The sequence below is a fragment of the Cucurbita pepo genome, chromosome 3 (assembly GCF_057944985.1).
Source record: "Cucurbita pepo subsp. pepo isolate OVF chromosome 3, ASM5794498v1, whole genome shotgun sequence".
NCBI classification, from domain to species: Eukaryota; Viridiplantae; Streptophyta; class Magnoliopsida; order Cucurbitales; family Cucurbitaceae; genus Cucurbita; species Cucurbita pepo.
Window position 1 is genome coordinate 2891728 of NC_141800.1, and position 16939 is coordinate 2908666.

Sequence of the window (16939 nt, forward strand, 5' to 3'; positions counted from 1 at the left end):
GGGGCAGAAAGATATTATAATTGAGAGGGCAATGAAATGGTGTGAGTCGCTCTGGCAATTGAATTGATGGAATGAGAGATGGGTAATGGGCTGTCAATCTGTGAGCCTGAAATTAACAAACAAATTTGTACCAAAAAATTCCCTTCCCTTAATAACGCGTCAATCATGAACACCAATTACACACGTGTAAATCATCCGTTTGATTTTCCGTCTTTATTCCCTTCACAAATCTTGAACAACCTTTCACAACCTCTCTCCCATGGCTGCTCTGCGACATCTGCCTGAAGAAGTGATGATCGAGATTCTCTCCAGGCTTCCGCCGGAGTCTCTGCTTCGATTCAAGACCGTTCGAAAATCCTGGTATGCTCTAATCAACGACCCTAAATTCGCGACCATATATTTCTCCAATTCTCCTCATCAGCAGAAACACATTCTTGTCAAGCGTCTTGTTACCAAGAACTCTGGCAAGCAGGAAAGTATCTTCTCCTTCCTCAACTTCCCCCTTCCCTTCGATGGATCTGTGCCGGTTTACGATGTCGATTTGCCATACGATGAGGATCTTCGATATTCCCATATCTGTGGCCATTCTCACGGTTTACTCTGCCTCAACGATCTTGGTACGGACATTTTCCTCTGCAATCCAGCCACCAGAGAGTTTCGGAAACTACCGCCGTCGATTCTCCTCCTCACCGAACCCCCCACTGAGCCCGACGGGTACGATTCGTCCACGAATGCCATCGGATTTGGGTACGATTCGAAATCTAAGGATTTCAAGGTGGTTAGGGTTGTGGATTTTATGGAAGGAGCGTGCCATTTTTACCCTTCGAGAGTGGAAATTTATGATTTGAGTAAAGATAGATGGAGAGAAATTGAGACTCCTATTTGTGGATCTGTATTTTGGATGCCTTCCTTTGAGATGTATCATGAAGGAACATATTATTGGTGGGCAAAGACAGATGAAGGAGAAGAAATTATACAGTCATTTGACATGAGTGAGGAGGTTTTCGGGCGAATTTCGATGCCAGAGAGTTTCAAGCAGGAGGACTGTATGTATAGAAGTATGGGGGTTTTGAATGGATCGATTGTTCTATTTCATTATCCATCGGAAGAGGGTGAAAAAGAGTTCGAGATTTGGGAGATGGAGAAGGATGAATTTGGTGGGGTTTCATGGTCAAAGCTGCTCACAATTGGGCCTCTTTTTGGAATTGGGAAACCGTTGGTGTTTGTGGGTTCTAATGAACTCTTAATGGAATCAATTGAAGGGCAGGTGGTTTTGTACAATACTCGAACCAAACAGTTGAGAGAGCTTCCCATGAAAGGGAACCCACATGAGTTTCAAGCTACTCAAGCTACTGTTTTTGTCGAGGGTTTGGTGTCTGTGAAAGGAGTAAATAACCTGAAATATGAAATTTGAATCTAAGTTTTAGTTTTTACACCAGACATGTACTTTTGAATTCATGCTTTAGCTTTTACACAAAATCATCTATTCCTTGTACACTCCTACATCCCTATGTGAGCGTGATTTTAAAACTAATGGTGATTATGATAATAACAAGTTACACCGTTATGGCTTTTAAAATAAGCAATATACCATTTTTTTTTTTATTGACTGATTGGACGGGTAGTCTCATCTACATTTTTGTACTATGTTATTGATTTTCGAGTAGTCTCAAATAGAGGTGTATATTCAATCCAACAACCCGAACCAACCCAACCCCAATTGTAAGAGTTGAGTTGGGTTGAGTTTATTTTTCTAAACCCGAATTGGTCCAGTTCAATTTCGGGTTAATATGACAAAAACTTCGAGTTGACCAGACCAAATTGAAACAAAAATTTATAAAATACATCACAGCTTATTCACGTGGGCCCTGATGTTACTTCATTTCTCATTGTTTCTTTTTATGGTTTTTTTAAAATTTGTTGGATAATATTTTATTATATATTATTTTTAATTTTTTAAAAAACAATTTCTTAATATTTCGTACTATTCCTAAACCCATTATAATAAATAATTATTCATACGCTTTATACTATTTTTAAATTATACTCTAATAATAAGTTAAGCAATCATTTTTTTTATTTGAGAATATGGTTTAGATATGTTTATTGATTTTGTTTATTTTTTCTCCACTATTTTTTCATAGGTTTTCTTTATTGGGCTTGGTGAGAAATAAATAATTTTAAATATTTAGGAAAAGTTTCACAGTATATTTTGATTTTGATTTTATTGGGTAGGATGTTTACCATCATTCTTGAGATGAATAAATAATTAATTTCAATAGATTTTCAAATTAATTTCTAATAGATTTGAAAATCTTGATAGAATGAAAATATAAGAATGAAGTAACTAGAATCCATTAAAAATGATTAGTTAAAAAAAAAAAATTATACCTAACAAATTATTATTATTATTATTTTAATTTACAATTTACTTTATTGATTAAGTGGGAAGGTCTTAAATTATTAAAAAAATATATATATAATAATGAATAATAAACATATTAAAATTTAGAACAAAATTTTCAAATTTATTAAAACTAATTACTTCAAATTTATTGTTGGTTAATTTATTAATGCGTTGAAAAATAATATACTTATGAAATATTAAGATATTTCTAATGTAATAAAATAATATAAAAGAAACTAAAATTCAACTGCAGTCGAACTGTGCATAAGTAGTACCACTTTGGCGGACCCATAAATAGGCTAAAATTCATAATGTATTTTATAATTTTTTTTTCGGTTCGGGTCAACCCAAAGTTCTTATCCCGTTAACTTGAAACCAAATCGAACTATTTCAAGTTTAAAAAAATGAACCCAATTCAACCCTAATTTAAATTTGGTTGGCCCAAATTGTCCGGTAGATGTACTAAATCTTGAACAATCTTTCACAACCTTAAACAATATTTCTCCAATTCTCTTCCTCTAAAGCAGAAACACATTCTTCTCAAAGTAATATGTTATAATATGTTATAAATGAGAAAGGGAACGAAAACACCCATTTATTTTAATTATAATTATTTCCATATTGCATGACATAAATTTGAAGAACTCAGAAATTAAAGTTGTTAATGCAATTGGAATCGGTAAGAACGCAGTCGATAAGGGTGACGCCATCCTTGTCAATGCACGTAACAATCTCCGTCAATAAGATTTGACCGTTCGATGCGTTTTGACAACGAAGAACAGAATTCTTCCTGAAATGCTCTATGATGACACTTTCCACCCTTTGCTTTGACTTGGAGGCCTTGTTTGGAACTATTCCTTCCTTCGGCGTCAAGAAGGTCAATACTGTGCCTCAAATTTATGGATGTTTGGAAGTAGGCAATACCTGCTCATGAGCAAACCCCATGTTTGTTCCACTCATGACCCCAAAACTGTGGGTTCTTTCCCTAGATGAGGTCTGGCCAAACTATGTTAAGATCATTTTCTAAATGCAAAAGCTGAAATTCAAACATAATGAACTAGTTATAATTTGCACATCGTAAACTGAACAAAAATAAATGAATGTTTGAGTTTTACCTTTTGTATGAACAAAAGAGGTGTTGTGGCAGTTAGTTACCGAGTTTCTTCCCTCCTGAGGCTACAAGCCATGGATTGTGAAGGAATTTATCCCTCCTCCTACACATTGTCCTCGTCGTAAAGCACACAAATTATACGGCCACTACTGGACAAACAAAAAATGATCAAAAGGTTGCGATTCAGCCATAGGAAGCAAAATGACAAATGCAAACAACAAAAAGATATGGGTTTGGAGTTGTGATTATGACAGTGTTGTGGGAGCTTATGGTGTTACTATGAACCTATGAACCCCTCTTTATTGTGAGCTAAGTGTTTCACTTATACAAGCTAGATGAAAATAACACGAAACATAGCTGCTAAAGATGGAATTGCTTCCCATCGAAAGAATCTACAATTTGGAGATGAAAATAACATGAAACATACCTACTAAGGATGGAAATACTTGCAACTGGAAGAATATTCAATTCGGGAATTAACATCCCTCTCCTTCGGTCTTCATTCGTACAATTTTCATATGGGTCACATTAAAAAATACTCTTATTTGCAGGGTTGTTGTGGTACATTCTTTGTATGAAGGAATTGGATACCTAGTCATGAATATAATTTCATAAGACAAACATCCCTCTCCTTTGGTCTTCTTTCGTACCATTTTCATATGGGTCACATTAAAAAATACTCTTATTTGCAGGGTTGTTGCGGTACATTCTTTGTATGAAGGAATTGGATACCGAGTCATGAATTTAATTTCATAAGACAATGCATACAGGGTCGTTGGGGTACATTCTTTGTAGGAAGGAATTGGATACCTAGTCATGAATTTAATTTCAGAAGACAATACATACGCGTTTCAGTAGACATACGTAATCACATTCAACATGTGTCATCTCAAGTTATTCTATGCTCAAATTTTTAGACATGCTTCTTACATCATACTTTTTTTTGCATATTAAGAGCTTAGTTACATTCAAGGTTATAAGGTGCCAATTACGTAGTACGTGACACTTTTGTTTGGATTTGCGTCTCTATAGACAGAGGGTTCCAAAATTTGCTGAACTCCTCAAATAATTTCTACAGGGTTGAAAAACAAGGAATACCATGAAAGTTTCAACAAGGAATACCATGAAAACGGTGCCAAAATCGAAGTCAAAACAGGTGAAATACTCCAAATTGGCAGGCCGATGCCTGGGTAGTGCGCCCTCGTTGGGCCACACGAGTAGCTGGCTCGCATTGGGCCATGCGAGGCGTAGGCCCACGTTGGGCCACCCAGGACGTGAAACCTTCGCCTTCCCCTCTGATTCCATTCCTCTTTCGCTCACCAATGCGTGCTCGCCATCGCCTCTCCCTTTGATTGAAAAGACGGATAGTCTCATATGCATTATTGTGCTATGTTGTTGAATTTCAGGTAGTCTCAAAACTTCAATACGTTGGAGTAATGAGAAATACTAATGATAGCACCAACTTATTTCAATTAATGATAGATAGCAATACATCATGTTCTCTGTCAGACTAACATTATTGTATTGCATGAATACAAGAGCTTAGAAAATGGAGATACTAAGGCAATTAGATTTTGCAAGATTGTAGTTAATAAGGTGACACCATCGTCCTTTTAAACTACTCCTTTGAACTCTTAGATGCTAAGAAGGGCTTTCTACTCTTTACTTTTACTTGGAGGCCAGGTTTGGAACTAGCTTGGTCATGCTTTATGATCAAATCCCATATGTGTTTTACTCTTAGTCAAACTACAAGATCGTTTTCTAAATGCGAAATCTTCTGAAACCCAAGAAAGGAGGTGACATGGTTTGTTAAGATCGTTTTCTAAATACGAAATCTTCTGAAACCCAAGAAAGGAGGCGCCGTGAGTTACAAAGTTTCCTCTCTTATGAGGCCACAAGCCATAGATTGTGAAACAATTTATCCCTCGTCCTACACATTGTCCTAATTGTACAGTACAAAAATAGGGGCTACGGTTGGACAAACCCGAGTGGACGTAAGTTTGTGATTTAGCCAAAATCACAAAGGAAAACAGCAGGAAGATTTGTGCGGTTGCCGTTGGAAAGTGTTGTGGGAGCTTGATGGGAAGGGTTGCCTATGTACACAGAAATATTTAGGGTAAAATTTAGGGTCAGTTACAATTTTCTCTATAATATGCTTTCAAACATTGCCAGTATGCCAATCATTTGCAAGGAAAACTAAATCTCCATCTCCCTAACATAATCGGGACGTGGCACATGCCAAAGAACCTAAAAAAAGAGGAAACAAAATATTACTTCCAAATAAAATATGATCAGCTTAAGTTGTACACAAAAAAGTGAGAATGTTATTAGAAAGTAGCCATTTCCATTTGACAATCCACTTTAAGCTTTCACAAATCCATTTAATAATGCACTTTAGCATGATTATCAATGATCGGAAGGCGTTCATCATTTAGTTCTTGGGTAGGGCTGCCTTCTACCCTAGCCTTTAGGTTGTTTTTGTATTCCCTTTGAATGAAGTTTTCTCGACTTTCTGATTAAAAATATAATAACAACAACAATGGAGTTTAGCCATTGAAAAAGCATTCATAAAAGTGGACTAGCAATCCATTGACAACATCAATGGAAATGGAGGATATAGGTTAGAAGCTTCTTCTTATCTGTAAATTACTTTATCCTTATCAATGGCAGACCTCAGGGTAAAATCACAGCTTCTAGAGGTGTTGGACAAGGCTGTCCTCTCTCTCAGGGTAAAATCACAGCTTCTGGAGGCCTCTGATGATAGGTGTTACTAAGAACGATCATGGAGGTCTCTGTGTAGGCCTCGATGGTGAATGGTAGAGACCTTATAGACGCCATTTCTCTTCCATGAATGTAGTCAGTGTGATTCAAAATCTAGGGATTTCAAAGTGGTTAGGGTGGTGGATTTTGTGGAACCACTCAACTATTTGCACCAGTGGAAATTTATCATTTGAGCAAGGATAGATGGAGAGAAATTCAGTAGAGGCAATGTCGAATATTAGAATTTGGCTTAGAGTAGAACCAAGTTGACTAGAGATGCAATCGAGTGAACATACGCGTACATAAAACGTGTATGACCGAACAAACTTAGTTTCGGTACGATTTGTGTTCCGTCGACGAACTTTACTTAAAGTCCCACCAAAAATTATAATAGGGTTTGAGTTTCTTTTAAGATTTGTCATGATCATATCAAAATCATGATAAAAAATACGACCGTAACATCCAACGCCACAAATTTTTTCTTACAAGCTCGAGAAGTACCCATGGGTCCATTTGAATATATTTTTCTTTTAATTTGTTACTTACTCATAAATTAATTATTACCATTTTTTTTAATATCTAGACTTTTCATGCTGACATATATGAATTGTGATTTCGAAATAAAGTCAAAATATGTTAATTTACACACATAATGTCAGAGATAAACGTATATATCTTTCTAGAAAAATGTATAAATTAAATTAATAACAAAATTATTGAAGAAAGAGTTATTTATGGAAGAAGACCATGCGGTGTCCAAGTGACAGCAATTGGACACGTGTAAATCCTGAAGTCGTGAGTGCTCTAGTCTTGGCCGCATCCAATATTTCCCCTCCCTTAACGACAAAGTCATCCGTTTGATTTTCCGTCTTTATTACCTTCAGAGATCTTGAACAAGGTTTCACAAGCTCTCTCCAATGGCGGCTCTGGGACATCTGCCTGAAGAAGTGATGATCGAGATTCTCTCCAGGCTTCCGCCGGAGTCTCTGCTTCGATTCAAGACCGTTCGAAAATCCTGGTATGCTCTAATCAACAACCCTAAATTCGCAACCAAACATTTCTCCAATTCTCTTAAGCAGAAACACGTTCTTCTCAAGCGTCTTGTTACGAAGAACTCCGGCAAGAAGGAAAATATCTTCTCCTTCCTCAAATTTCCCCTTCCCCTCGATGGATCTGTGCCGGTTTACGATGTCGATTTGCCATTCGATGAGGATTTTCGATATTTCGAAATCCGTGGCCATTCTCACGGTTTACTCTGCCTCACCGATCTTCGTAGGGACATTTTCCTCTGTAATCCAGCCACCAGAGAGTTTCGGAAACTACCGCCGTCGATTCTCCTCCTCACCGAACCCCCGACTGAGCCCGACGGGTACGATTCGTCCACGAACGCCGTCGGATTTGGGTACGATTCGAAATCTAGGGATTTCAAAGTGGTTAGGGTTGTGAATTTTGTGGAAGGACCAGGCTATTTTCACCCTCCAAGAGTGGAAATTTATGATTTGAGTAAAGATAGATGGAGAGAAATTGAGACTCCTATTTGTGGCCATGTATTTTGGGCGCCTTCCTTTGAGATGTACCACGGAGGAACATATTATTGGTGGGCAGATACCAATGAAGGGGTAGAAATTATACAGTCTTTTGACATGAGTGAGGAGGTTTTCAGGCGAATTTCGGTACCAGAGAGTTTTGAGGGGAAACGCGAGAGGTATAGAAGTATGGGAGTTTTGAATGGATCGATCGTTCTGTTTCATTATCCATCAAGAGGGGATGAGAGAGAGTTCGACATCTGGGAGATGGAGAAGGATGAATTTGGTGGAGTTTCATGGTCAAAGCTGCTCACAATTGGGCCTCTCGGAGGAATTGAGAAGCCATTAGTGTTTGTGAGTTCTGATGAACTCTTAATGGAAGCCAACGAAGGGCGGATGGTTTTGTACAATGCTCGGACCCAACAATTGAAAGAACTTCCTATAAACGGGCATCCAGCCAGGTTCCAAGCTACTCTTTTTGTTAAGAGTTTGGTGTCTGTGAAAGGAGGAAATAACTTGAAATATGAAATTTAAATCCAAGTTTTAGCCTAATAGTCTACTTTTGAATCAATGTTTTAGCTTTTACACAAAATCATCTACCTCCTTGTACACCCTTACCTCCTTGTATGAGTGTGATTTCAAAACTAATTGTGATCGATGATAGTAACAAGTATGAGTGTGATTTTAAAACTAATTGTGATCGATGATAGTAACAAGTTAGACAGCTACGAATTTTTATTCTTTTGTTTCTTGTTGTAAGTTTGTAAGTTTTAAACTTTAATATGTTTATATAAATGAGAAATGGTTGTTGAATTTCGATAAGGAATGGTTGTAAGGTAGTCTCAAAGCTTTAATATGTTATATAAATGAGAAATGGTAACAACTTATTTTAATTATAGATAGATGGTAACCCGTCTTGGTATCGAACTTACATTATTACATTGCATTTCATGATAATTGAAGACCTCAGAAAATAAAGCTATTAACGCAAAATCCAACCATCATTGTCGATGCACATAAGTTTTACAACGAAAAAACAAGATTCTTCTTAAAATGCTTTATAGTGACACTTTCAAGATTTTTCTTAAAATACTTTATAGTGACACTTTCCACCTGCTTTGACTTGGAGGCCCCGTTTGTAACTACTCATCATCATCAGCCAATTATTTGACGAACCCCTAATCACCGTATAACCGCATACATCATAAACATATGAAATAGAGACATAACATAGCGATCTAAACATGGATACCTAGTTATGAATTTAACTTATAAGACAGTGCATTGCGTCTGAGTAGACATACATAATCACATTCAACATGTGTATCTCAAGTCATTCTATACATGTGTATCTCAAGTCATTCTATACTCAAATTCAACATGTGTATCTCAAGTCATTCTATATTCAAATTCTTAGGGCATACTTCTTACATCTTACATCAAACTTTCTTGCATATGAAGAGCTTAGTTACATCAAGGTTTTGAGTTGCCACTTACTTAAAAAGTGTGACACTTTTGTTCGGATTTGCATCTATAGAGGTTTCCAAAATTTGCCAAACTCCTCAAATAATTTCGATATCAGTGAAAAATGAAGAATACCATGAAAATGGTGCCAAAATCGGAGTTAAAATGAGTGAAATACTCAAAAGGGGCCAAACCGACCTAACTAAACTGGGTCGAGCCAGGCCACTGCCTGGGTCGCACGCTCGTGGTGGGCCAGGTGAGGCACGCACGCCTGCATTGAGCCACGAGGGTCGCTGGCTCGAGTTGGGCCATGCAAGGCGCAGGCCTGCGTTGGGCCGCGCAGGATGCTAAACCCTTGCCTTCCCCCGATTCCCTCCCTCTTTCACTCACCTATGCTTGCTTGTCGTCGCCTCTCCTTTTAATTGGAAAGACGGATAGTCTCATGTACATTATCGTGCTATGTTGTTGAATTTCAGGTAGTCTCAAAGTTTTAATATGTTATAGAAATGAGAAATGGTGAACGATAGCACCCTCTTATTTTAATTATAGATATATATTAATACATCATGTTCTTTGTATCGAACTAACATTATTGTCTTGCATGAGAATTGAAGAGCTCAGAAGATGAAGCTGTTGGCGCAATTGGATTTTGCAAGATTGCAGTTGATAAGGGTGACACCATCGTCATCGATGCACATAACAATTTCCGTCAATAAGACTTGGCCGTTCGATGCTGTTTTACAACGAAGAACAGGATTCTTCTTGAAATGACTTATGATGGCGCTTTCCACTCTTTGCTTCGACTTGGAGGCCCCGTTTGGAACTACTCCTTGAACTCTTAGGGCACTCAGAAGGTTAATGTTGTGCCTCAAATTTATGGATGTTAGGAAGTAGGCTTTCTGGTCATACTTGCTTTCTGAGCAAATCCCATGTGTGTTCCACTCATGACCCCAAAACCATTTGTGATTTCCCGTGATCAGATTTGGCCAAACTATGTTGAGGTCGTTTTCCAAATGCGAAATCTGAAACTCAAACATAATGAACATGTTATAATTTGCCCATCTAATAAATAACGCATGTTTGAGTTTTACCTGATTAAAATCAAAGGAGGTGCCAGGACAATTAGTTACAGAGTTTCCTCCCTTCTGAGGCCACAAGCCATGGATGGTGAAGGAATTTGTCCCTCGACCTACACATCGTCCTGATTGTAAAGCGCAAACATTAGGCGGCCATTGTTGAACAAACCAGAAGTCATCGAAAGGTTGAGATTTAGTCATAGGAAGCAAAATGGCAAAGGCAAACAAGAGAAAGATTTGTGTATTTGGGGTTGCCATGATGGGGTGTGTCGTGGTAACTTGGTGATTATGGTGTTATGTAACTCTATTTATAGTGAAATATTTGATTTGTCTTTATTCACAGTAATTATTATATAATTATTGTGTAATTATTGTGGTTATGGGCTCTCAATTATTGTAATTAACTTTGTGATATAGTCAAAAGCTTGAATATTACACTATGGTGAATGTAGCGTCTACGGCATCCCCATTGCTAGCATATATGATTTATTTGTTCTAATCATTATTTATCATCCTTCTTTTTCCAGAATTTTTTGGTACAACAATTTCAAGATCTTATAAAACAAAGTCTATCATGAAAATTTAAATACTTGTTAATTATGGTAATATTGTAACAACTAAGCCCATCCCTAGTAGATATCGTCCGCTATAACCCATTACATATCGACATCGTAAGACTAACAACGATACATAACAAGTCAAAGCGAACAATATCTTAACCCTGAGGTTGACGGCAATAGGTAACGAGTTAAAATGAACAGCAAAAGCAGCGTATCTAAGATTTGACCAAAAGTGTGGGCATTGCTTTAATTTACAAACAAATAGTTTAATCCAAATTTGTGGACATTATCCCTTACAACATTTGACCTACAGCCGCCTGAGTTATGGGCATGAGGACGTGGGTGGCATATGCCCACGCCACATTCAATGCCACATTGATTAAGAGGTTTGAATTAAATCAAAATAACAAGATATGTCAAATGTGGCGGCTAAACAATATTGTTCCAAAATATTGGAATCAAGATTTAAGCCAAATGAAATAATTATAGTTGATACAAGACACGTCAAATGTGGCACCCAAACGCATAGTTTCAAAATATTTGAACGGAAGAGAATTGATGTGATAGTTGAATAAATGAAGATACATGAATAAATCGATACCATATCTAAATGAGAGTGATCCTAATAAGTTTTGGTGGCTCAATCACATGAATTCCATAGTTAAGGCATTTCTATACTAATAAGTTTTGAATGAGGCAGATTCGAGGACCCCATCCAAAAGAGATGAAGCATACTTGATTCTTTGTTGCTTTGGAAATTCCCTCGGAAAATCTTTCTAGTTTGAACTCAGGAGCATCTTCACCCCATATTTGAGGATCGTGATGTATGGATAAAATTGGTTAGTATGGCATTTTAGACCACTCAGCCATCCTAACCATTTGTTAATAAATTGAGTCACTTTTTTACCTATAAAATCTTATTCATGCTTTTGATGTATAATTCCTAATCAATTGGTTTCTTCAACCATTAGTATTACAAAAATGTTAATTAGAGTCGGAGAAGAAAAACCCTAGTCTTCACTCAAACGCTTTGTGACTAGGAGCACATATGAGGGAACCCACCAACTATTAGGTATGTACATTAAACTTGACAACTCGAATCGACTCAACCCAAATTATAAGGACGGGATTGGATTAGTATTTCGAATTGAGTTGGGTTAATTTTCTAAAATCGAATAAATTCAATTCGAGTGTCGAGTTCATTGGTCAAAATTTTTGGTTCACCCGAGCCAAATAAAATCTTATAAATATATTAAGATTAATGAGTCTAATAGACAGAATACTAACAACCTTTTGAATTGTTTATAAGATTATCTAACGGTGTTGACTTATTTTTAAAATATTTAGTGAACAAATAAGTTCTTTCAGAATAAAGACATGACAAAGCATCTTCATATGAAATTACAACCCGACACAACCAAATCTTTTATTTCGACACAGCGCACACACTACTACTCTTATGACATGTTTTTATATATATATATATAGAAACACAAGTATTTAATGGAACCGATTATTCCTGCTTTCCACCACCACTACCACCTCTACGGGTTCCATAAAGTCTCTGCCTAAACACGATGGCAATGGAAAGAAGAATACAGAGAAACAAAAATTTGTGAATAGAAACCTGGTGGACTAAAGAATCCTTAACCTCTCCAATTGCACTGACCGAATTCAAAGGTTGTCGATCGAGCCACACAAATTTTGAAGGACATGTGATTCCAGCATACTTAGTACAATCAATTAGAGTCTCACCATCTCTGTCAAAGCACAAGATGATTTCGTGCAATTGATATCTTCTAAAGTGTGCATTCAGATTGCAGCGTAAACCTGGCTTCTTATGTGTGAAAGCTACAATTGCATCTTCGATATCTTGATATTCTATAATATTTGTGCCAGTCGGCTTTAGTCCCGCAGCATCCAACATGGCCTCGAGATTGTAGTCATTGTTTATACGAATATTTAGAGTTGTTTGGAAATATTGAAATTGATCGAAAGGAGGATCCGAACATGTTCCATGTTTTTTCCATTCCTTCCCCCAAAATTCTTGGTTGTTCCCTCCTATTACGTTGGGCCAAAATGTTTTTAAGTCGTCTTCTATCCCTGCAACCTAAAACAAATAAAAGCCAAGAAACTTATTATATTTTTTAAAGTTAAGAGATTCATTCCCACGAATCACCAAAAAGAAAAAAAAAATTACGAAGTACGTAAAGGAAAGAAAAAGAAAATAGCTAAGAACCTGAGCTAGATCAAATGGTTGTCCTGCACAAACAAGACGAGCACGTGAGTAATTGCTTGGCCACAAACCATGAATTGTGAACATGGTTGGAGGCTTAGCATGACATGTTACCCCAAGCTCGCTACATGTAGCTGGAGGCCATTGTTGAACCATTTGAAAGTATTCAAATTGTGCCTTTACGCCTAAAGTGAGTAAGACGAAGTTGAATATAAAAATTATGAAATGAGGTTTAGCCATAATGGATTTTGATTACTTTTGTGCTTGCAAGCTAGATGAAAATCATGATTGGGTTTATATACAGAATTTTCTTAACCAATCTTTGTTGACTTTTTTCTAAAGGAAATAATGAGTCCGAAGCATCATAATCTTCTATGCGTATTGATATTCGATAATTTATCGTTATTATTTTCATGTCTTATAGACTTTGATAAAGTCGTCGCTAAATATAAAATGAATTTAATAACTTGATCACTTAGACATATATCATTATCTAAACATTTTAAAAATTAAATCTCTACATATAATTAAACTATAATAATAATAGTAATATTTTCATCACTGCTTAAGGACATATTTGTATTCAACTGAACATTTTATAACATTCTATGTGAGGTTCCACATTAGTTGAAGAGGGAAACAAAATCGGTGGGTTTTTCTCCTCAAGGTTTTCTAATACGTTCAACAGGGAGAGATTTTCACGCCCTTATAAACAATGTTTTGTTCTCGTCTCTAACCGATGTGGGATCTTACAACACTGTTTTATAAAAGTCCAAAGGAGCATACGATAATTGAGATGTACTCTTTCCTCCGTGCTCTAATTCAAGTCTTCACATCTTACTTCTATTAAAAATATAATCTAAACTTCTATTAAAAATATAATCTAAGTGGAGAAATGTTTATTGGATAAATGTGAGATGTGAGGGAGGTGATGCATATGAGACAAATTAATGTTGGTTGAAGCAAAGTATTTAATTGGAAATATTTCATAATCAATTGTATCTAAAGCTTCAAAAAAAAAAAAAAAAAAAAAAAAATCAATTGATATATTATTTTATAAAATAATAGAGTTAGCGATGACTTTTAACTACCTTCCTTTTGTCTTTATACCATTAAATATTTGGAAAAATATGTAAAAAAAAAAAAAAAAAATTATAAATTTTCATATCCATTCTTCTTCGTCTTCTAAATTAAAATTTGCTTTCGATACAATTTTTAATATTAAATTTTATTTCTAATAGATACATTAATTTTTATAAAATATATAATTAGTCAATTTTTAGACATAAAGTTAAGTCGAGTATTAATTAGAGTACATGTCTAAATATAATGACTGGCAAGGTGTCATTAAGAGATCTATCTATGTTGTGACATTGAGTAATTAAGTCATTTGCCATATTAATATCGACCATTCTACAATAACTATCATAAAATTAGTAATATGTGTGGGTGAAATTAATTAGTCAAATAGAAGCTTTAAAAGGAAATTTAATCTATAGCAAATGTGTAGGTCAAGCTTTCCAATTTGGTTGCATAATTGGGTAGCCATTGTCATTAAGCTCGCTGAAGTCTGCAAATTGGAGTTTGGAGGCCATACGAATTTCAGTTGCATGGTTCGACTCCGGATTTCAGCCGTCCGTCAAGTTTTCCCGCCCAACGCCGCCGATTACAATTCCAATTCCAATTTCCTGTCCAGAAAACATCAATTCCTCTCCCTTTTCAAGCTCAGTTCCTCAACGGATCACCTATTTCAAATCCACGCTCAAATCCTCGTCTCTGGCCTCCAAAATGACCCATTTCTCACCACTGAACTCCTCCACTTCGCTGCTCTATTGCCCTTCAGAAATCTCAGTTATGGCCGCTCTCTCCTCTTCCATTGCGACCTTCATTCCGCCCCTTTGCCATGGAATTTCATTATCAGGGGATATGCTTCGAGCGAATCTCCACAAGAGGCCATTTCGGTATTTGGGGAAATGCGAAGACGAGGAATCAGACCCAATAACCTCACTTTCCCCTTCCTTCTCAAGGCCTGTGCGACTCTCGCGGCGCTACAAGAAGGTAAGCAGTTTCATGCTGTTGCCATAAAGTGTGGTTTGGATTTAGATGTTTATGTTCGGAACACTCTGATTAATTTCTATGGGTCCTGCAAAAGAATGTCTAGTGCACGGAAGGTGTTCGACGAAATGTCTGAAAGAACCTTAGTTTCGTGGAATGCGATTATTACAGCGTGTGTTGAGAATTTATGCTTTGATGAAGCGATTGACTACTTTTTGAAAATGGGAAACCATGGTTTTGAGCCGGATGAGACCACAGTGGTGGTTATATTATCTGCTTGTGCAGAGCTTGGTAACTTGAGCTTAGGGAGATGGGTTCATTCTCAAGTGGTGGGGAGAGGGATGGTTTTGAATGTTCAATTGGGCACTGCCTTCGTCGACATGTATGCTAAATCTGGTGATGTGGGATGTGCTAGGCTTGTATTCAATTCTTTGAAACAGAGAAGTGTATGGACATGGAGTGCAATGATTTTGGGGCTAGCCCAACATGGATTTGCCAACGAAGCCATTGAACTTTTCACAAATATGATGAGCTCCTCTGTAGTCCCTAACTATATCACTTTCATTGGTGTCCTATGTGCCTGCAGCCATGCCGGATTGGTGGATGAAGGCTACCACTACTTCAACATTATGGAGAGAGTTTATGGGATTAAGCCAATGATGATACATTACGGGTCAATGGTGGACATCTTAGGACGTGCAGGTCGTGTCAAAGAGGCTTATGAGTTCATCATGAGCATGCATGTGCAGCCTGATCCGATCGTGTGGAGGACATTGCTAAGTGCATGCATGTGCAGCCTGATCCGATCGTGTGGAGGACATTGCTAAGTGCATGCAGTGCTCGTGATGTTGATGGTGGGGCTCAGGTTGCAGAGGAGGCAAGAAAGAGACTCCTTGAGCTGGAGCCGAAGAGGGGCGGAAATGTGGTGATGGTTGCGAACATGTTTGCTGAAGTTGGGATGTGGAAGCAGGCAGCAGATTGCCGGAGGACGATGAAAGATAGAGGAATCAAAAAGATGGCTGGGGAGAGTTGCATCGAAGTGGGTGGCTCCTTGTGTAAATTCATCTCGGGTTTTAATGCTCGAGCTGATTCTCATGGCATATTTGCTTGATGGATTGAACCTGCATATGCAAATCATAAACTTCTAATTAGTTTAAGTTACAAATTTCTGATGATCGATCTGTTTGCTGACACAATGATTTACTGATTTTTTTGTTTGTAATTTGTAATGATTTAGCCCTGATGATTTGTTATAACTTGTAATGGGAAATTCTTAGGAGAAGGAAGAAATTGACAAAGGATTAAGGTAAGTGTCAAGCTCAATGCTTTACTAGGGTTTCCAATTTCCTTTTCGGATAAAATCGAAAGAGGTTGAATCGAGCTAGTTGAAGTCTTCTTGGACCTTGCACACCCCTTAGGCGAGCTTTCTAGTTTTCAACTCTCTTTTCTTCTTCTCCAAGGACGAGGTACTAGTAATCTTGCGTTTGATTGACCTTGAATCTATTTTGCCTCGATTTTATTCCTCGTCTTTCTGTTACAGTGAGTTTTCTTTAGATTTAAAATTACTCCTAACAATCGAAATTTGAAATTGACAAATATAAATTCAAGTTAAAATAGTATGTTATTTGCATGTTCATTTATGATGTAAATATTCTTTTTTTTTTTTTTTTACGTATGGGTAAAGTTTTTTACAATAATAAATATGAGAGTGTGATCGATATGAAGGACAACGATCTCCACTAAA

The 16939-nt window shown here is 36.9% G+C and overlaps 5 protein-coding genes across 5 annotated transcripts; 3 read left to right on the forward strand and 2 right to left on the reverse strand.

Moving 5' to 3' along the window:
- The first annotated feature begins 244 nt into the window (after nt 1-244).
- Nucleotides 245-1588, forward strand: LOC111790036 (F-box protein CPR1-like). Its single transcript, XM_087121884.1, has one exon. The coding sequence runs from the start codon at nt 260-262 to the stop codon at nt 1412-1414; it is 1155 nt and encodes a 384-aa protein (XP_086978010.1). The 5' UTR covers nt 245-259; the 3' UTR covers nt 1415-1588.
- A 5607-nt stretch (nt 1589-7195) lies between these two features.
- Nucleotides 7196-8550, forward strand: LOC111789694 (F-box protein CPR1-like). The gene has a single exon (XM_023670349.2). It carries the CDS (start codon nt 7196-7198, stop codon nt 8336-8338), a length of 1143 nt encoding a protein of 380 aa, XP_023526117.2. The 3' UTR covers nt 8339-8550.
- Nucleotides 8551-9764: 1214 nt separating this feature from the next.
- LOC111791727 (ribonuclease MC-like) lies at nt 9765-10614 on the reverse strand. The gene is made up of 2 exons (XM_023673196.2): nt 10360-10614; nt 9765-10290 (listed from the first exon to the last, which is right to left on the reverse strand). Exons 1-2 carry the CDS (start codon nt 10600-10602, stop codon nt 9886-9888), a joined length of 648 nt encoding a protein of 215 aa, XP_023528964.2. The 5' UTR covers nt 10603-10614; the 3' UTR covers nt 9765-9885.
- Nucleotides 10615-12417: 1803 nt separating this feature from the next.
- LOC147793059 (ribonuclease MC-like) lies at nt 12418-13380 on the reverse strand. The gene is made up of 2 exons (XM_087122748.1): nt 13144-13380; nt 12418-13014 (listed from the first exon to the last, which is right to left on the reverse strand). Exons 1-2 carry the CDS (start codon nt 13378-13380, stop codon nt 12418-12420), a joined length of 834 nt encoding a protein of 277 aa, XP_086978874.1.
- A 1287-nt stretch (nt 13381-14667) lies between these two features.
- On the forward strand, nt 14668-16364 carry LOC111791754 (pentatricopeptide repeat-containing protein At2g36730-like). Its single transcript, XM_087121885.1, is given in 3 exon segments — nt 14668-15985; nt 16033-16296; nt 16298-16364. Coding segments are annotated over 3 exon segments (1545 nt in total). The 5' UTR covers nt 14668-14750; the 3' UTR covers nt 16344-16364.
- Nucleotides 16365-16939: the final 575 nt, after the last annotated feature.